Source organism: Manis javanica, chromosome 3, assembly GCF_040802235.1.
Source record: "Manis javanica isolate MJ-LG chromosome 3, MJ_LKY, whole genome shotgun sequence".
Lineage (NCBI taxonomy): Eukaryota > Metazoa > Chordata > Mammalia > Pholidota > Manidae > Manis > Manis javanica.
In genome coordinates, this window is record NC_133158.1 from 162,973,547 (window position 1) to 162,995,221 (window position 21,675).

At 41.6% G+C, this 21,675-nt stretch overlaps 1 protein-coding gene across 1 annotated transcript in view; it reads left to right on the top strand.

The window, feature by feature from the left end:
• Positions 1-21,675, top strand: part of CLSTN2 (calsyntenin 2) — a 572,396-nt gene that overhangs the window by 217,116 nt on the left and 333,605 nt on the right. The window contains exon 2 of the mRNA XM_036991730.2: positions 4,037-4,159. Coding sequence (XP_036847625.2) covers positions 4,037-4,159 — 123 coding nt within the window. The remainder of the gene's footprint in view (positions 1-4,036; positions 4,160-21,675) is intronic.

Here is a 21,675-nt window from a genome sequence, read left to right on the forward strand (position 1 = left end):
GTCCAAGCAGGTTTATTGCTGAACCTGAGAGGGACCCCTCTGTTCTGGTGAGCAGAACAAAGGAAAGAGAGTCTCTAACAGGTCAAGAGGCTTTTTATGGCCAAGGTTTTTGGCAGGCTTTTTGAGGGGAGGGGTCGGTGGAAAGGTGGGCTTGTGGCTTGCTGACGTGTCCTCTGGAAGATGCTTGTAGCCTAGGTAAGATGACACCTAGGTCTCTCTGTGATGGTCGGGGGGCTTATTTGAAAGGTAATACTCAGGTCCGGATTCTATCAAAGAGTACTTTCATGCCTATTTGTATCAGGGGTGCTAGTTTGCCTTAATGATCTCATGTGATTTTTACAACATTCCTATGAAGTAATTATATCCATTTTACCTATGAAGAAGGAGTAAAAAAGCTATAATATGGTTCAGGTGTGGGAGAAAATGTCCTGTGTTTCATAACTCAATAGAAATTTTTTAAAAAAGAATCATTAAATTCAAAAAACAAAAATGTGTGCAAAGGAGGCTGTTTTCAAATGGGATGCAAGTTAAAATGGAGTATGATTTGACCATTTGATGGAGTGAAAGAATCAAGATTCTAGTTGGTCTGGATGCAAGGAATATTGTGTTTGGACCACTAAAAAGGAAAGGTAATCCTTGCGCAATATTGGCTCAGCCATGAACAATATCCTCATAGTCAAAATAATGTAAATTTAGGTTATTGGTTTGCAGCCCTGGGGATTTCATCTATAGACAAAGCAAAGGAGATTTAATTTTGCTTATATATCAAAAGGCAAATGTTTATCCACCTTTACAAAGTGAAAGCTAGATCGATCTAAGAAAGAAAGTGGGAGAGCAATGAGGAAATTTTAGGGATGTTAGCATTCTTATTTTCCAAAAGGGAAAAACTAAGCCTCAGTTCCTCACCTGCAAAATGAAATATACAGTCTTACCTATTAGGGTTGTAGGGAGGATTAATGCATATGTGCGTGTCTCACCTGAGGGTTTCAGTCCTCGGCAAGTTCACTCTGGATTCGGTGAGACCAAAATATGACAAAGGAAAGTTCTGGGGGTAAAAGGGTTTATACCCAGCTTTATTCTTGTGGTGGACTCCTGACTAGCCTTTTGATTGCCTCAGGGCAAGGCTGCACGGAGCAAGCTGGTCTCTGCCTCTGGGCTCATCCACTGCCTCTTAGCCCACGAAGCAAGCCCGCAGCTGTGCAGCTCCAGAACACTGGCAGGAGCTCTTCATATAGGGTTAATAATAACTTATTGCTCACATGTGTGCAAACCTGTGCTTGTGAGCATTGCATGTGTGCAGTGGGCAAACAGACCAGTGTCAGGAGAGAATCCTGGCCATGGAACTTCCATTTTTTCTATGGTGTGAAATGCCTAATATGTGACAGGTACTCAACTGACTGTGGTATTGATAAAGGGGAGAAAAGGGAAACAGGCCTGTGGGTAGAAGGAAATAAGACCACCCCACTAATGAGGGAAAACCTCAACTTTAAGGTCTATAAATCACCTCTCCTGCTGACAAGGTCACTGTCTAAAGAGCAGGATGGTGAGTCTGAGTAATGAAAGATCAGGGGCTATTTGTCTGGCCCAGGACATCTGAATGACATGACAATCCTGTGAGTTGTGTCATGTTCCCCATTTTTCAGAGTTTCAAGTTAAACTCTGAGTGGCCAGCTGACTTGCACAGGACCAGCCCTGAAGTAGCTAAGCCAGGCCTGCTAAGCCAACAACCATGATTCTAGATTCTACCATCTGCCACCAAGCCAAGTGGCACAATGAATCTAAAACCTTGGGTGAGGTCCTTCCATATCCTCCGTACACATTTCTAATAAATAGGCCCCTAGGTTTAATTAAAGGAAAAAAGATTGTTTTTCCCAACAGCTGCAAATTATTTACATTGCATTTGTGTTGATGGCTAATAAAAGAGCAAAAGAGAGTAGGGAAGCCCAGAGTGGCTGTAATTCTTTGGGTCTATAAAGAAGCACCAGTTTGAATGCCAACATGTGAGCATGGATGAACCTGCTTCCCTATTCAGACCTGCAGTTGCAGAACTGCTGTCTTCCCTAGGCATGATTCATTTGCCAGAAATGGGTCTCAGGTGCCCAGACCTGAGAATAGCAAGGCACACTCCCTGCCCCACTGAACTGTCTCTCATTCTTCCTGGACTGCTATGGAATGGGTAAGAAGGAGCCAAGGGGTGGCCCAGATGGAGGCTACCACCAATCCTGGAGTAACTCCTAACTGACCTTTTAAAGCAGGACGGGGAGGAGAGGGGATGGGGGCCACTGCCACAGGCTGCTCTCAATTTTATAAGCTCTTTCTTTGCCATGGCTGTCGAAAAATAGGTAACATAATATGTAAGTATAATATGTATTACATACATTATACTATGAATGCATGGGTGTTTGGATATCATAAAGTATCAAAGGAGTCTTTGGTTTTCCCAATTATTAGTTATTTAACCCCATGGCCAGCTTGGGAAAAGGCATGCCTTGTTAAAGTAGTGTCTTCATCATTTTTGTAACGATGCATCTTTCTTCCAGGTTGCTGTGAGGGACATAAGCATTCTATATGTGGCACTGCCTTTTACACTGTGAAGCAGAGTTGGAATTGGCCTCAGGATGCCCTTGGTTTTCCTAAGGCTCTCTCTAACCTGTCATTTTGTTTCTAAAGCACCTGGTCTGCACCCAGACTTCTGTGCGGGTGTGTGAATGAATAAACGGACACACCTAGGAGATCACAGTTGAGTAATCAGATTAGTATTTTAGAAAGATTATTCTCAATGCCAGTAGGTTAAGAACTGGAAAACCCGTCAGGAGGCCAAGGCAGTGATTCAGATAGGAGACGGCTGACCCGGAACCAAGTCAAGGAGCTGAAATCAGCAGAAATGGGATAGTCCCCAGATAAGATTCTCTCATAGAATGTTTCTCCCATCCTAGCACAAGTCTTATTTAAATTCTCTATCCTTCATTAGTATCTGTTGACTCTATAAGAATTCTTATATTCATTTGCTAGGACTGCCTTAAAATATCACAGATTGTGTGACTTAGAACAACAAAAATGGATTGTCTCACAATTTTAGAGGCTAGAAGTCAAAATCAAGCTGTTGGCAGGCCCATGCTTGCTCTGAAAGTGCAAGGGAAAGATTTATTCCAAGTACCTCTCCTAGCTTCCGGTAGTGCTTCAGCTGTGACCCTGTAACTTCAATCTTAACGTGGTGTTTTCCTGTGTGCATATCTGTCTTGGTGTCCAAATTGCCCCTTTTTATAAGGACAACCAGTCATTTTGGGTTAGGGCCTGCCCAAATGACCTCACTGTAATTCGGTTACCTCTATAAAGACCTTATCTTCAAATAAGGTCACATCCCAAGGTACTGGAGAATAGGACTCCAACCTATCCTTTCCTCAGAGACATACTTAAATCAGTAGCACATATTTGATTTGCATTTTAAGGTGTTAATTTTTCATTAGATAATATATCATTCAGCTGGTTAAATCTGAAGAGCAAATTAAATTGCTAGATAATTTAGGCCATTTAGATAGTCTTTAAATGACTAGAAAATATTCAAATATCTGGTGTATCTTTACATATATGTTGGTACTTTATATATGTACATGTATAAAATGCAGTAACAGCTCCTAATAATGAACCAGATTAGGCTGAGGTCAGAAATCCCAGCACACAGCCAGCCATACTGCTAGTTTGTTGATTAATATGAACTTTAACTCTAAAACATCTATTAATTGATAATAGCTCTTGAGAATTAATGCTTTTAGTCAATTTTTAACAATATCTACATACACTAGGCATCTAGCTATAAAAATATTGTAACCTTGGTAAGGTGAACTATCCAAGGTCTCACAGCCAAAAACTGTGTTTGGTAGCTGAGTCTCAGTACTGCCTTTATGGGGATTCTGTGTGCCTCATGTGAGGTTATGATTGGGCAAATGTATAATATTAGTAATACTATGGATTAGCAACTCAAGTGGTTATCTTAAAAGTCAATCTTTTTGTTTTGTTTTTTTCCATTGTTTTCTAGTCAATAAACATAAGCCATGGATCGAGACTTCGTATCATGGAGTCATAACTGAGAACAATGACACAGTCATTTTGGACCCACCACTCGTTGCCCTGGATAAAGATGCACCAATTCCTTTTGCAGGTGAGATGATGGCTTAACATGGGTGGGCTTGGCTTCCTTTGGAAACATATTGGGAAACCACGCAGCCCAGGTATGGGCTGTATAGCTATTTTCACCACCCTGTGCATCTCATAGATCAGCCTGTGATTTCAAAGCTGATGCCTTTTCTGATGTCTGGTGTGGTTCTGATGTCTGATGTTCTGATTTCTGATTTATGGTTTTGCTCCTTTGTTGCCCCCGGTGCAAGGCACTTATTACTTCTAAGAAATGGTATATTGCTGAAGTGGCCACTGGAGTTGGAAAAGCTGGGCTAGTAAGGTCCATAGGGGAATTTTCCTTCTAGAAAGGTGGCCTATAGGTATGATAAAGTGTGACCCACTGTTCCCACTACCCACAGATCATGGACAGGTGAAGACTTGTACCTCTATGGATTGGCAAGAGAAAGGGGAAGAAAGAAGGACCAGGACATATTTGCTAAGAGCTGGACGGGGCTGTGCCCTTGAAGTTCAGAGTGGGGGTGGCTCTTGAAGGAGGAATCCAAAAGCAAGTGGCATTTTGCCCACTGCAGCTTGTGTCTAGAGAACTTTCCCACTGTCGCCACAATGACTACACTTCTTCCTCTGAGCTCCTGCGAGGACCCTGCCTGTCCCTGGAAGGGTGTGTGAAGAATATGACTATGTCTCATGTCTCCATAGATCTTGGGAAAGAGAAAGGGGATAGGGGATGGCCACAGGAGGAGGGATTAGACAAAGAATTTCTGAAGATGCCGGCATCATGAGGAACATCGTTAACATTTTATAACTGTCAGTAGAAAGATAGGAAATTGAGTGAAGGTTTTCAAGATTTCTAGAAGATTGCTTTATGATAGATGGGTGCCAGGCTGAGGCTTTCACCATGATGAAGTCTATTTTTTCTGACAGTTTGTCTGCTACATTATGAGCTACTTGGGCAGAAAAAAATCGGCTTTCGCACTTCTGAGAGAGAAGCTCTGTGAAGGCCCTTTTTTCATGACAGAGCATTATAAAGGAGCAAGGGGATGGGTTAAATGGGGGAAATTCAACATTATGTGAAGATAAACCCATAAGCATTCTTGCTGAGCATGGGGAAGATACTCTTGACTCCCAGAAGTAGGCTTTATCTTTATTTTATGTAGCATGATGACCACCAAGGACACCTAACTGTGACTCCATGGTGTTTAGAGCTGAGACATTTCCGTACATCCTTCAGCCATCCTCAGAGGCTCCAGCTCAACCAAATTCCACTTGGAAGTGCAAATCCCATCCTCTCTTTTCCACAAAAGATAAGGCGTCTTCTCAAAACCTTTTCCACTCTGGGAATATTCCAACTCATCCCCTTCTTGAACATAACTAGACATTGCTGGGTTAATCAGCAATTCTTAATAACATCCTGGAAATGAGATTTTAATTATCTCCACTAGTAAAGTGTTTGGGTCATGGAAATGTTTAGTTAGGCATGTAGTGTATGCTTAAAAGAACAGAGACAGCATTTAAAAATTGGAAGATTTAGCATGGAAATGCATGATTCTTATTTATCTTGATGAATCAGACCAGAAATACAGAGTTGTGGCTTCCCTTGTTAGACTAAGCATGTGCTTCTGGCTTCCCTCAGCCCTTCTCACAGCCTGTGAGCAAAGCCCTTCTGGGACAGGGCAACTCATTCACCTGTCCTTTCAAGGGTGTGACCCCTCTTAAAAAAATGACAATTTAAACAGGAAGTAAACATGTGCCGTTAAGTCACTTTAGAGTTGTGAGCTAACACTTTACTTTAAAAGATGAGGATGTGTCTGATCATTCATTCTGACCGCAGGGTGGCCTTGCTCTCATCCAGTAGTGACCTAGGAAACCGGAGTTATTGAATATGCTTTTCTGCAGTAAAGTTATAAGCTCTCTAACATACAGCCCAAAATGGAAATAAACCAACCACATTTCAAGCAAATCTGATCTTTGGAAGTTTAGATTTACAAAAAGTTACTTATCTTCCTTGGTTACACGGCTGAAGAACAATTCATGATTTCACCTGGAGATTTGTCAAAGGATTCCCTTAAGTCATAAATCCATCAAATGTCTTTAAATTTGAATTTGTATTCTGACCATTGGATGTAGTCGTGGGTTTTCAGGCACATCTTGAAACTAAGGTTTGCTTCTAAGCCAAGCCCTGAGTAGTTATTTCCATCTGAAGACAATTTCTATACTCCTCCTGATATCTGCAGCTGCATAAAGAAAAAAAAACTAGCTTAATGTGTCAAAATATAATCTTCTAAGCTCTTAAGAGTAAAAATAAAGGTGCTTTTTAGAATGGCCAAAGCTATTTTTCTCAGCGTTATTTATGATCAGGTCTAAGACAGGACAGGCATTTGCCATCCATCCATGCTGCAGGCATTTATTCTAAAACATTTATCTTAAAAAGAAAATATAAAGATTTATTTCAGATCCCTATCATTCTCGTAAAATTGAAAAATTCATATCTGCCAGCTCCATCACTTCTCAAAGTCAACCGCGGCTCTTAGTCCCCCCTTATCACTGTTCCTGTGTTGGGTGACGATCTTCCACTGCTTCCCCAGTGCTCGTTATTTCCCATGTAGCCTGCGAGGTGAGCTGTAAGTTTATTGGGAGATGTTTCCATCCATATCATTTTTGCTCTGTCTTGTTTCTCCTGTGTTTTCACCCCCCTTTAAAAAAAATTCAGGGACATAAAATAGCTTTTATTGTATATCTTCTGATTAGGACTATAAAAAGTGCTTTTCGTATAAGGTGTGAAAAATACAGCAAGGCACAAAAAAAGTATAAAAAGCATGTTTTCCTACCCCCAGAGAGAGCCTCTGTCAACATTCTAATGTATTTCCTTCCCGTCATTTTTCAGTTTTTTTTTGCAAAAACTGTGATCATACCTCATATTTAATACTATAATATTTTCCCCACTAAATAAATATAAATACATATTTCATTAAATATTCTTCTACAAGTGATTTAATGGTTTACACAGTTTCCTACATTTATGATTCTCTTATTTTTTTCCAACTTTACTGAGATATGATTGACATGTAGCATTGTGTAAGTTTAAGGTATACAACATGTTGATTTGATACATGTATATATTACAAAATGATTACCGCCATAGCTTTAGCTGGCACCCCCATCACCTCACATAATTACTGTTTCTTTCTTATGGTGGGAACATTTAAAATCTACTCTTTTAGCAACTTGCAAGTATATAATACAGTATTGTTAACTATAATCACCATGTTGTACATTAGAATCCCAAAAGTTATTCATTTGAAAATTTCTACTCTTTGACCAACATCTCCCTATTAGATGGTAACTACCATTCTATTCTCTATTTCTGAGTTTGGCTTTTCAAAACCAATTCCACATGTAAGTGATAACATACATGCGATACAGGTATTCCACATATAACTGAATCCACATATAGATCCCCCCCAAAGTGATATCTTGCAGTGTTTTTCTTTGTTTAGTTTATTTCACTGAGCATAATGTCCTCAGAGTCCCTCCATATTGTCACACATGGCGGAATTTTCTTTCTCGTGGCTGAATAATATTCCATTGTATATATACCACATCTTCTTTATTCAGTCTTCTGTTCACAGACACTTAGGTTATTTCCATGTCTCAGTTATTGTAAATTATTGAGCAATGCACATGGGCATGCAGTATCTCATTGAGGTAAACATTTCATTTACTTCAGACATATACCTGGAATTGGAATTGCTGGATCATATGGTAGTTCTATTTTTAACTTTTAGGAACCTCCATACTGTTTTCCATAGTGGCTGTCCCAGGTTCCATTCTCACCAACTGGGCACCAGGCTTCTCTTTGCTCCATATCCTTGCCAACACTTATCTCTTGTCTTTTTAATGATAGCCATTCTGACAGGTGTGAGGTGAGAGGCAATTTTATATTTCAAGTCCTTTCTTTTGTAATTTCTACATTTCTGATTCTATTGTTCGGATGGATTTTAAGAATGAAATTAGTCAAACATTTTAAATTTATAACCGTGTTAAATTGCTTTCCAGAAAAGTTGCATGATTTTGCAGTCACATTCACACAAGTCTCTAATTTCCTGGCCCCATGTGGCTCACTCTAATGATGTGACTTAGTGACAATATGGTGGAATAACAAATTATAGTATTCTCATTACCTTCATTAGTAAAATAATATGAGCTTTCCAGGGTTGTTGTTTTGATTTTATTTAAAGAATATCTATTTATGCATATTGCAATGATTCTAGAGATAGTAGTTTAATAAATTTGAGGGGTTTTATTTTTTTTTCCAGATTCTTCTATCTGCCTATTTTATAGGGGAGGGAACTAACTCACAGAGACCAAGCAACTGGCTCAGTATCTGGGAGCAGGCCAGTCGTGGGGCTGGGACTGGGCCCGGGGCTTCTCATCACTTGCTCTGAGTTCCTTTTCCCTATGATCTTCCCCTCTGACCCCTGCCCCACCTGATTAGCAGAGACACCCACTCTCAGTCAACAACACTCCCCTCAGACTTCAGTGTGGTCCATTAGAGCTAACTCAGTTCTCAACCCAGTGTCTGAGCCCTGTGGACATGACCTTCTTAAAGAATCAGATACAGAAAAATCGTTGAGTAATAATGAAAATCCTGTCCACTGCATGGCAAAAAATGATAATGAAAGCAAGCTGGGCACACTGTGAACTTATTAATTTCTACATGAGCCCCACTGAGGCCTGTTAGGAAACTGTGGAGCCTTTTAAATTTGAAGGGAATTAGATTGCCTTTCAGAGATAATAGAACTGTTCATTTGTCTACACTGGGCCAGTCTGGACTTGTCTTTTTTCAGGAAAGAGCTGCAGAGAATGATCAGGCATAATGGGCTGGCTTCTCAGGCTGGGTGCCTCTCTGAAGGCTGCCCAGAAAATTGCCTCAGACATGATTTGGCCTGGTTTGATGAGCTGGTTGTGGCAAGAGGTTCTCTGTTCTCTGTGGTTGACTCTGTTTGTCCTCTTTGTTCCGTTCAGTGTCTGCCTATCCACCTGCCTCCTTATTTTGGGCCTGCCCAGGGCCCTTGTTCATGCTTTGGGCCCCCTAGGTGCTGAGACTGTTCCCGAGGGCTTGTACAGCCCTGGGGCCTCATGGTAAGAGGGAATGCAGGCTGTATACAGTCACAGGTTTGGATCAGAAACATGGGTTTTCCATTTAGGCTCTGCCATTTATGAGCTGTGTGGTCTCAGATGAGTTACTGAAGTCCCTGATGGCTATTGTCTCCATATTTAAAATGAGGGCAAATACAGTACCTACTCTTCGGTTAATAGGCGAATTAAATAAGATATAAATGCAAAGTTCCTATAGTGCTCTGTGGCTATAGGAACAGAAGTCCAATACTGTCTAATTCCATCCAATGATCAGTAGTTCTGATAATCCTAGCAATGGTAATAATAAGAGAAATCAGAGTGATTGTAATTCTTATTATCATCAATAAGAACACAAGTATTTTGTTCATTTTAGGTTGATGACAATGATGTGATCATAACTCATTTGGAGTTTGTTCTAAAGGCTTGATGCCCTCACCTACTTGCACCATTAAGTGCCGCCTCGATTGTTGGGTAGTGGGTGGGCAATCCATTGTATAATGCAAGGAAAAGTAGTTTGTGAATTGTGCAGAAGTCTATAAATATTAGTTGGGAATAATTTTTTTTTTGTATTATACCTGTAATTTATCCCTGTGGAGTCATCTGTTATAAGATATACTTCAAATTACTGCAAGTCATGTGTCCTTTTACTATAAACACATACTTACACACACACCCAAATCCATCCCTCCAACCAGCCCTATGGTACATAGGTCTGCTATTATGATACTCTTTTTTCAAATGAGGACATTGAGACTTAGAGAAATTAAGTAACTGTTTAAGGTTTCCTAGCAGAGGATGGATCAGCCCCGTCATTCAAGTCCAGACCCTCAGACTCCAGAACTCCCGTTTCCCTCTGCCAATTTTCCAGTGTGAGACAACTCTTAAGGGCGGATTCAGCTGGTATCTGGACATAACCGTTAAAGAATGCTGGACCCCATGCTGAGTGTCATTCTGAGTTATCTTTTCCATCTTTCTAATTATGTATGTCTTCAACACCTCTCAAACACTTGCAAATCTCTCTTGATGAAGGAGAAAGCTCTCTCATAGTATCCCATAGGCAACAGCACTGAGCTAGAATTTTAATAACATTCTGTTGTATTTTATTTAGGTCACTTTCCATTTGAGGGAAGGATTGCTTGCTTTTCAGCTGTTCTCTTTTTGAATAAACTCATTTGAGTATTTTTTAATCCAATTTAAGGAAAGATGTAAGTAAATAAGTATTTAGGTAGTTTATGGCAGTAGTAAAAACCATGAAAGAGGTCTCTAATACCATGGGATAACCACATCTGGGCCTCACGCCCCTGTTCAGCAACCTAAGGATCACCTGCACTGGCCCCAGCCATCACCAGTATGTCCTGCCCCACAGCTCTCTGAGCTCTGGTCCTGGCAGCAAAGGAGCCGTTTGTGTCAGCCTCACCAGAGATGTACTTTTGCATTCTAAGTTAGTTTGTATGGGGGGTGGAGGGGTCATTCCTGAAGAGGCAGGGTGCCTTTTGGTGTCTCACCCTGCTCTCTGAGCACCTGGCCCCAGCCAGAGGTCAGTCTATAGCAGTCACTGCAAAGAATTAGAACCCGCAATCTGGGCTACTGCCTTGGACCTCGCAAAGTTGGAATCAATCAATTGGAATCAAGCTGCAATCTGTCAGGTTGGAATCAAGAATAATCAGGAAGCAGAAAAACATGGGTCAGTGTCTACTCATTCAAGTACATGTGAAAATTACAAAAAAGAATAAAGAATAAAACAAAATTAACCCAAACTCCTAAAACCCTGCTGATTGTTTTTTTATTCATATGTCGATACATAGTTCTTACTAATTTGGATCATAGTATATGTGGTTCAGACTCTTTGTGTTTTCATTTTTCACATTTTCCAAGCTGACTAAAACATATTCCAAAATTTTACTTAAGTGTAAACATAATTATATATCATGTAGCTCCATCATAGTTTACTTAACCATTCCACTATTTTTGTATGTTTAAGTTGTTTTACAATATTTTTCCATTAAAAAAAATAGCACTGCCATGGATGACTTTTTAAGAAATACCCTTCTCATACAAACACAGGAGTCAGGATCTTATGTTTATGGTTTAGTTCATAGATAGTGAATCAAAAACAGATGTGCTCTATTTTAAGGAACAGATTGAGATTGTGTTATCAGATGTTTTTGCTGATGTGATCTGTGCCCAATTTTGAGCAGGTGGTGGGGATCAGATTAGAGGGGGAAGTGAGAACTGGACTCTATTCCCCCATCTGCAGCCCGTGCCAGAGCATCGGGCCCCTCTCCACAGGCCCTATGGCAAAGTCTCCCTCTCACAACAGTGACTGTGACCTAAGGGTTCCCAGCTGTAGGTAAGCTATGATTTGAGAACTCATTAGGGTAAAATAGACATTGCTTTAAAACCAGAAGAAATTGAGGGGTGAGGGCACAGCAATGGGTCAGTTTGATGCTTTTCATCTCTGGGGAGGATGGCAATGAGAGGTCTGTCTGTTGTCCCCGGGAGTAGCAAGGGACACCTGTGGTTCTGGTTCTGTGGGTGCCATAGGGGTCCTCCAGGCAGACTGGGAGAAAGGCCTGATGTATCCGTCACCCTGCAATTTAAGTCCTGGTATGCCCCTGCTCTTTGGCTCTCTTTCTTCTGCCTGCTTGGCAGCTGCCAGCCTTGACAATGATTGATATGGGACTAGGGGAATATTTGGGGGTCCTTTTTTGGTCATCCTTTCATGGTCACTGCATTCACCCCAGTTTTTGCCTTTTGCACTTTTTATACTTCCTTCCTATCTGCTGATGGTCAAGCAGCCCAGGAGGAGACCTCAGCTCCACTGGGGTGGGGTGGACAGGAGCCATCCACATGATCCTTGGGCTCCCCAGTCCTGCGGCACAAAGCCCTTGCTTTGCTGAGAGAACTACACATTTTTCCTGCCACAGAGATGGGGGGTTACCCTTTCTAGGATGGAGCTGCTCGACTGGAGGGAAAATAAGGATGGTGTATCTCATCTGAAAGTTTCTACTGTTGGCCTCTCCTCCATCATGTTCCATGCTTAACCCTGGTGTCCAGGCCCCTCCGTGGGACCCTTGCTCCACTGGGTTTTTGGCAACAGCTGGAGGCCCAGTGAGTATGTTCTCATGGGCTTCTCCTGCGCTGAGCAGTGAGGGGCAGGCACTGATGGGACACCCCCATGGGATGTCTGGAGACTGGACCAAAAACCAGGGCACAGAGAAAAGAGGGCAGGAGCAAGGGGTGGACAGTGAAGGAGGAAGAAGAATGTGAGGGTCCCAGGTAAATACCCATGGTAGGGGCTGGGCTTCATGGGCTGACTGGTAGGAGGTCATGTGACCCCAGCTTTCTCAATGAGACTCCTGCAAGGTCCTGCTCCAGTTAAGGGAGAACCAGTGTTTACTGGTGGGGCATTCGCCATCAACTGGGTGGAAGAGTAAGGGACCTTCAGGGAGGCAAACCATGCTAGTTTGTCTGGGACTGAAGGTTTCCTAGGACATGGACTTTCAATACTAAAAAGGAGACAATCCTGGTAAACGAAAGCAAGTTGGTCACCCCGACAGGAAGAATGTGGGGTTCTACAGTAGAGAACTTGAGTACTGGTACTAGAAAATGGCTTGAGGGAAGGCCTTGAATGTAGGAATTTTGAGTCTTCTGGGCTTCCAAGTTAATGGCAGTATTTTACTAAACAAGATGAAAAGTGAACAATGGAATCGATAACAATAGGAGGACTGCTGCCAGCCTGTATGGTAACTGTGCAAATTAGAAACAGGCAAATTAGAAAGCAGTCCTTTCTTACATGTGGACACTGTCCCACACAAGAGTACATGACTTGGCAAGTGGACAAGCCCCTGCTTGTCCTCTCAGTTGTACATCCTTGTACAGAAAACAGCTTGCACAAAATAGCACCAAAAATTAGCTAACACTTATTAAGTACTTTATATACCAGGCACTGTACTAGATATTTTACACACGCTATAATTTTTACAACAATCCTCTGAAATAGGCATTATCATTACCCTTATTTTACAGAAGGAGAGACTGAGGCTAAACCAGATTATGTAATTTGCTCAGAACACGGAAGTAACGGTGAAGCTGTTGTTCGCACCAGATGTCTATGCAACAAATACCCTACAACTTGGGAGCATCAAAAAGTAGCCATTAGTTCTTTCTCATGAGTTGACCTGTTGATTGGGCAGCTCTGCTAATCTGAGCCAGGCTCAGCTAGTCCCAGCTGGGCTCATTTAGGTGTCAGTGGGCGGCTGTGGGCTAGGCGGTAGGCTGCCTGGTCTAGCAGCCTGGTTGGGATGACACTGCCCTCTCCTGTGTATTCTTCCAGCATGCTGGCCTAGGCATGTCAGCAGGCTAGCCTGAGCATGTCCCTGTAGTGACTGCAAAGAAGCGTAAGAGCACAGAAATATGCAAGTACTTTTGCAAGAAGCTGCTTGGGACAAGTTTGTTACTGTCCCACTGACTAAACAAATCACATAGCCAAGCCTGGAGTCAGAGTAGGAGTGGATTCCCAAGGGCATGAAGAGGTGACAAGTTAGAGTCACCAGTGTGGTCATTCTATCACAGTTCACACCTCCTCATGCAAAACATGCTCACCCTATCTTAGGACCCCCAAAAGTTGTGTCCAACCAGGGCATCTGGCTGAAGTCCAAGATTTTATGATTCTCATCATGTCTAGATGCAGCTCCTCTTGGTCCAGAGACCTGCGAGCTAGAAAAATAATTGTCTTCCCCCTCATACCCATCAGGGGAAGGAAAACCTCAACAACCTCCCATTGAAAGAGAGGGAAGGTGGGTGGCACACAGTAGTCACTGGTCTGGCCCGTAACAACCCTGATATCATGTTGGAATAAGGTAGCCAGATCCCCCCGTTTTGAGGGTGATTCTCTTCCCTAGGAGGGACTCACCAGTCCACTGTTCTCTACTCTTCCTGTTAACCTCTGTTCCCCTTTCCATTATTTGATTCTGCTCCATCCCATGGCTGGTAGACTCAGCAGGAGTGGACACAGTGCTCCTGAGATCAGGGACCTGGCCTCAGCCCCAAAGCCCCAGAGGACACTCTTAGCTTCATTCATCACATCAACATCCCTGACTCTGTCCAGCCTTAATAAAAGACAGTGGGTCAAACCAAACTCTAAAATATGGGCTCATACAATAAGTCAAGAGGAAATGAAAAACAGAACAAAACAAAAAATACCTTTTCCTCCACTGGATAAACAATTCAGAAGACACAAGCATCCATCAAGCTCCAAGCCTGAAAGCATCCTGAGGTGTCAGGGACTCCAGATCTATGACCTTGTTGACTAATGTGATGCAAGCATGTTTATGACATGTTCCCACTCGCTGTCCCTGGCAGCCAAATTCTAGGCCACATGACCCTGCCCCCTGCCTAGCTGTGACTGGACCTGAGGTAGGCACCTGACTCAAGGTGGCCAATGAATAGGCTAGTTACAGCCTGTGACTTGCTACCCAGGTAGAAAGGATGGAGCAGGCCAATTGGTTTCCTGCTCATGTGCTGAGGGGCCACGTTGGGGGTGGGGGTTGCCAATGAAGCTTCCCTGACACCTGTGACTCACAGCTGTGAGTGCTTGGTCAGCAGACCGAGGACATGCAGCTGCTCCCAGAGAGAAGCAAATGTTCCCAGCAGGAAGGGCCTAAGTGGTCCCTGTCAGAACCATGGCCTCAGTTCCCAAGTGGTCCAGTCATCCTGGTGATCTTGGATTCCCATGAATTGTCCTCATTGCGGCCGTCATCTCTCTACTTTCTCCTGAGATGACTGAGTATGTCTCTGTCCCTGGAAACCAAAGAGACCAAATGTAAACCACCTATTCTTATAGTTTTCTATGTTGAAGGCATGGGTCACAGTTTGAGCTACAGGAGGAAAAAGAGCCCAAGGAAGTTCAGATAAGGGGGCAGTCTGGAGAATAATGAACTGAGAATTTGAAAACATTGAGGAAATCCTCTTAAAAAGCCATTACTGGTGATCATCACAGTGAAATCAATGATGATTGAAAACCAGCTCTATCAGAAACTGGACCATTTAATGACTGAGTTTAGACAATTTAATACCAATTCAAATCCCTTCTCCAGAAGCTGTCAGGAACTTACGACAGTGGCCATATTGAATAGGCCTGGGATCAGAGTCCCTCACAAATATTAATTATGAGCATGAATTTGTAAGGTCAGTGATTTTACTTTAATAGGAATTTGGGGCCTATGAATGCAAGTCCTAAATGTCTTAGACTTGTTTGAGATTCCAAATTAAAGAACAGGAGGACAGGCAGGCATTTATAGTTCATTCTGCCTGGCACAGTGTCCAGAGTGAGATCACTGAATACCTTGGCGTGAATTCAGAGCTCGATTTTATGATCTTGTAGCTGCCTGTAATCACAGATGAGGCATCAAAGGCCAGCTGTCCCCCATGAACCTTGACAGTCTATATAAACTAATTACATTTTTATGAGCCATCCTTTCAGAGGTTTGGAGAGAGGGCCTATTAAGCCAAGTTCAATATGATCTGCAAACTTACTTTAAAAATTATTATTATTTATCTAAGTTCCAGCTGAGTACCCTGGTAAATAAATGACATCCCTTGCAATGGTTGGCTTGGGTGGCTGAGAACTTCATTAAAATACAACACTATTATTTTTTAGTGGAAAGTTGAATCCCAGTATGGCAGGAGTTCTTTATGCACATTAATGATACTAATAGCAAATTTTGAAGGGCAAGGAATTTAGAAGCAAATTCGGAAAGTGAGGACATTTTAGCAAAAGACCCTCTCCTGGCTTCATCAGGCTGTGGATTGCAAGGGCAGAAACTTCACACTCTTTGTCCCCGAGTCCACTACACAAGGAGCCCTGTTTCCCTTTTCTGTGTCTCTCTTGAAGTCCCTAAAGAGGTGAGATAACAGATGTAATGCCCACTGCCTCCTGCCCTTGGGCCACCCTCGTGGCTCTGTTTGGCCTTGCCTACCCTGTCTGCTCAGAGGCCGTCCGTGCTGCTCTGCCTCAGCCACGCTCCACCCAGCCCCACATGTGGTGGGCTGGCCATACCACGCCAGTGTGTTCTTTTTAGCTTCTGCCCCTAGGAGCTCGTCGCTGCCTGCCTCTGGATGCATGCTACTCTAATACTGTCCTCCATGATGCTGACAGGCCAGAGAGTTGGCTCACGTAGCAGGGCACTGATCCACGCTGACCCCCCCTTATCGTGTCCCTCCCAGCCCAGGAGGAGATGGCCTTTCTCCTCTTTGTGTCTACTCTTGCTGTCCACCCACTCCCTGCTTACCTTCTAGCAACCACTCAGCTGTTCTCCTTTCAATAATTTTGTCATTTCAAATATATCATATAAGTGGAATCATTCAGTTGGCCACCTTTAGAATTGGCACTTTTTCACCCAGCATCATCCTCTGAAAATTCATCCAGGTCATTGCCTCTATCAGTTATCCATCCTTTATATTGCTGCATAGTATTCCATGGTATGCATGTTCCTTCATTCACTGAAGGACTTCTGGGTTGTTTCTAGTTTTTGACTATTATGAATAAAGCTGCTATAAACATTTGTATACAAGTTTTTGTGTAAATGTAAGTCTTCCCTTCTCTATGATAAGTGTTAAAGAGTGTGATTGCTGGGTGGTATGGTGTTACATGTTTAGTTTTTAAAGAAACTGCTAAACCTTTCTCCAGAGTGACTGCACCATTTTACTTTCCCACCAGCAATGTATGAGTGCTCCAGTTTCTTTGCATTCTTACCAACATTTGATGTTATCACTATTTTTTATTATAGTCATTCAGATAGCTATGTAGTGTATCTCATTGTGGTTTTAATTTGCATTTCCCTAATGGCTAATGATGATGAATATATTTTCTTGTGTTTATTTGCCAGGTATATATCCTCTTACTTGAATTGTCTCTTCATGTCTTTTGCCCATTTTCTAATTGGATTGTTTGAGCTTTTACTGCTGACTGTTGAGAGTTCATCACATGTCCTAAATACTAGTACTTTGTCAGATACCTGGTTTGTAAATATTTTCTCCCATTTTGTAGCTTGTCTTTTCATCCTCTTAACATGGTCTTTCCCAAAGCAAGTTTTAAATTTTGATGAATTCCAATTTATCTTTCTATGGATTATGTTTTGGTGTCCAGCTTAAGAACTCCTTGTCTTGCCCTGTATTCTCCTGTATGTTTTTCCAAAAGTTTTATAGTTTTATATTTAAGGGCATAACCCATTTTTTTTTTTCTTTGAGAGGGCATCTCTCATATTTATTGATCAAATGGTTGTTAACAACAATAAAATTCAGTATAGGGGGGTCAACGCTCAATGTACAATCATTAATCCATCTCAAGCCTAATTCTCGTCAGTCTCCAATCTTCTGAAGCATAACGAACAAGTTCTTACATGGTGAACGAATTCTTACATAGTGAATAAATTCTTACATGGTGAACAGTACAAGGGCAGTCATCACAGAAACTTTCGGTTTTGATCATGCAATATGACCTATAGACAATCAGGTCAAATATGAATATTCGTTTGATTTTTGTACTTGATTTATATGTTGATCCCACATTTCTCCTATTATTATTATTATTTTTATTTTCAATAAAATGCTGAAGTGGTAGGTAGATGCAAGATAAAGGTAGAAAACATAGTTTAGTGCTGTAAGAAGGCCAATGTAGATGATCAGATGATCAGGTGTGTGCCTATGGACTAAGTATTAATCCAGGCTAGACAAGGGCAGCAAGACATCCACGGATGCAGAAGATTTCTCTCAAAGCAGGGGGGGTGAGGTTCGGAGGCTCACCTCTGTTGATCCCCAAATTCTCACCTGATGGCCCCCCTGCGACTGTGCCTGTCTTAGGTTGTTCCTCCCTTGAGGAATCTTACCCGTCTCTGGCTAACCAGTCATCTTCCGGGGCCATACAGGGAAATGTAAAGTTGGTAAGTGAGAGAGAAGCCATATTGTTTGCAAAGGTTAGCTTTTTACTTCTTTGCAGATTTATGCCCTGTGGCTTCTATGCCCAGCACTTGTCTCGAGGTATCTTTACCACCTGGAGGAATTATGATACTCGGTAAATTCGATATGAGGCACGAATTCTATTTAAGAGTTGTAATTAGGAAGGAAGAAGAAAAGCTATAGATGTAGCATATGAAGGAAACTTGGGAGGATTGATTATTTCTTTGACATATCTTCTTGTATAGTACCTTAAGTATGTATAGGTTTTAAACTACTAACTAATTTGCACACACATATTAACATAATAGGAATACGGTGACATAAACAAAGCAAATCTATAATTACCATCCATCTCCAGTGAAGCCAAGAAAACCATTTAGGCACCCTAGGCATTTGTGAAAATTTATCTATGATATGATGGATATTGTCCAACTGTACTTGAACCATCTGACAAATTAAAGCAGCCCATTTCTGGGATCTGTTCACATCCCATATGTTCTTTTAACCATAGTCTATAGTCATGAGATTTTGGAGTGCTACAACTTGCACCCCTCCCAACTCCTGGTTGAGTTCCAACAGTACAGATCCGGTCAAATTCGTTGTCTCACTGTATGCACATGCCAGCCTAGACATCTCCCTCCTCATTCTTATGGCAAGTCCAGGAGACGGTGGGCTGGATGCAGCCACAACCGCAGCATCGTCCGGATCCCTGTGGAGGCTTTTTGATGATCATCCCCCGGCACAAGTCCTCCAGAGAGTGCTGATGCCAGAAGCTCCTCCTCATATCGTATCTTAGTTCATTTTCTGGGTATCCAAGCTAGGCCTTGATCTTCTGCGTAGAAACAAACAGACCCTTTGCCCACACTTTGACATGCCCTCTATACCACTGTGCAGAACTCATTGGAGGTCAGCACACAGTAACTGCTTTTTTTTTTTTTTTAATTAAGAGAAAGGAATATTATCAGAAAAGAGTACCTCCATAGCTGATCATCTGACACCCTTTAAGTGATCAACATTAAGGATATTTAAAGCATGCGTTGATCTTTGATTTACCAATAGTTTTATCCTGTTAAGGAGTAATCCCCCTTTTCTTTCTTTCTTTCTTTCTTTCTTTTTTTTTTTTTTAATTTTTAATCTACACTTACATGAAGAATACTATGTTTACTATGCTCTCCCCTATATCAGGTCCCCCCTAATAACCACATTACGGTTACTGTCCATCAGCTTAGCAAAATGTTGTAGAGTCACTACTTGTCCTCTCTGTGTTGTGCAGCCCACCCTCCCCTTGCTCCCTCCCTCCCATGCATGCTAATCTTAATACCCCCCTTCTTCTTCCCCCCCCTTATCCCTCCCTGCCCACCCATCCTCCCCAGTTCCTTTCCCTTTGGTACCTGTTAGTCCATTTTTGGGTTCTGTAATTCTGCTGCTGTTTTGTTCCTTCAGTTTTTCCTTTGTTCCTATACTCCTCAGATGAGTGAAATCATTTGGTATTTCTCTTTCTCCGCTTGGCTTATTTCACTGAGCATAATACTCTCCAGCTCCATCCATGTTGCTGCAAATGGTTGGATTTTTCCACTTCTTATGGCTGAGTAGTATTCCATTGTGTATATGTACCACATCTTCTTTATCCATTCATCTACCAATGGACATTTAGGTTGCTTCCAATTCTTGGCTATTGTAAATAGTGCTGCGATAAACATAGGAGTGCATCTGTCTTTCTCAAACTTGATTGCTGCGTTCTTAGGGTAAATTCCTAGGAGTGGAATTCCTGGGTCAAATGGTAGGTCTGTTTTGAGCATTTTGATGCACCTCCATACTGCTTTCCACAATGGTTGAACTAATTTACATTCCCACCAGCAGTGTAGGAGGGTTCCCCTTTCTCCACAGCCTCGCCAACATTTGTTGTTGTTTGTCTTTTGGATGGCAGCTATCCTTACTGGTGTGAGGTGATACCTCATTGTAGTTTTAATTTGCATTTCTCTGATAATTAGCGATGTGGAGCATCTTTTCATGTGTCTCTTGGCCATCTGTATTTCTTTTTTGGAGAACTGTCTGTTCAGTTCCTCTGCCCATTTTTTAATTGGGTTATTTGTTTTTTGTTTGTTGAGGCATGTGAGCTCTTTATATATTCTGGACGTCAAGCCTTTATCGGATCTGTCATTTTCAAATATATTCTCCCATACTGTAGGGTTCCTTTTTGTTCTATTGATGGTGTCTTTCGCTGTACAGAAGCTTTTCAGCTTAATGTAGTCCCACTTGCTCATTTTTGCTGTTGTTTTCCTTGCCCAGGGAGATATGTTCAAGAAGAGATCACTCATGTTTATGTCTAAGAGGTTTTTGCCTATGTTTTTTTCCAAGAGTTTAATGGTTTCATGACTTACATTCAGGTCTTTGATCCATTTTGAGTTTACCTTTGTATATGGGGTTAGACAATGGTCCAGTTTCATTCTCCTACATGTAGCTGTCCAGTTTTGCCAGCACCATCTGTTGAAGAGACTGTCATTTTGCCATTGTATGTCCATGGCTCCTTTATCAAATATTAATTGACCATATATGTTTGGGTTAATTTCTGGGGTCTCTAATCTGTTCCACTGGTCTGTGGCTCTGTTCTTGTGCCAGTACCAAATTGTCTTGATTACTATGGCTTTGTAGTAGAGCTTGAAGTTGGGGAGTGAGATCCCCCCTACTTTATTCTTCTTTTTCAGGATTGCTTTGGCTATTCGGGGTCTTTGGTGTTTCCATATGAATTTTTGAATTATTTGTTCCAATTCATTGAAGAATGTTGCTGGTAATTTGAGAGGGATTGCATCAAATCTGTATATTGCTTTGGGCAGGATGGCCATTTTGACGATATTAATTCTTCCTAGCCATGAGCATGGGATGAGTTTCCATTTATTAGTGTCCCCTTTAATTTCTCTTAAGAGTGACTTGTAGTTTTCAGAGTATAAGTCTTTCACTTCTTTGGTGGCATAACCCATTTTGAATTAATTTTGTATAAGATGAGACACTTAGCTTGAGACTTTTTTCCCCTTATGAGTGTCCAGTTGCTTCCACAACATTTGTTGAAATGTTTATCTTTCTTCCATTGAATTGTTCTGGCACCTTTGTCAAAAATTGGTTGACCATAGTTGTATGGGTCTGTTTCTGGGCTCTCTTTTATGTCATATTAATCCATATATCTACTGTCCCATCAAAACTATGTCATTTTTATTATTGTAGGTACAAAATAAGTCTTAAAAGGAATGACTCCCAATTTCTTTTTCTTTTTCAGAATTGTTTATTTTAGTTCAATTTTCCATATAAATTTTAGAATAATATTGTCTACATCTATAAAAATCCTGCTGAGATACTGAAAGGAATTGAATTAAACTTGTTTATCAATTTGGGAAGTACTGACATCTTTACCCTGTTGAATCTTCCAATCCATGAACATAGTATATCCCT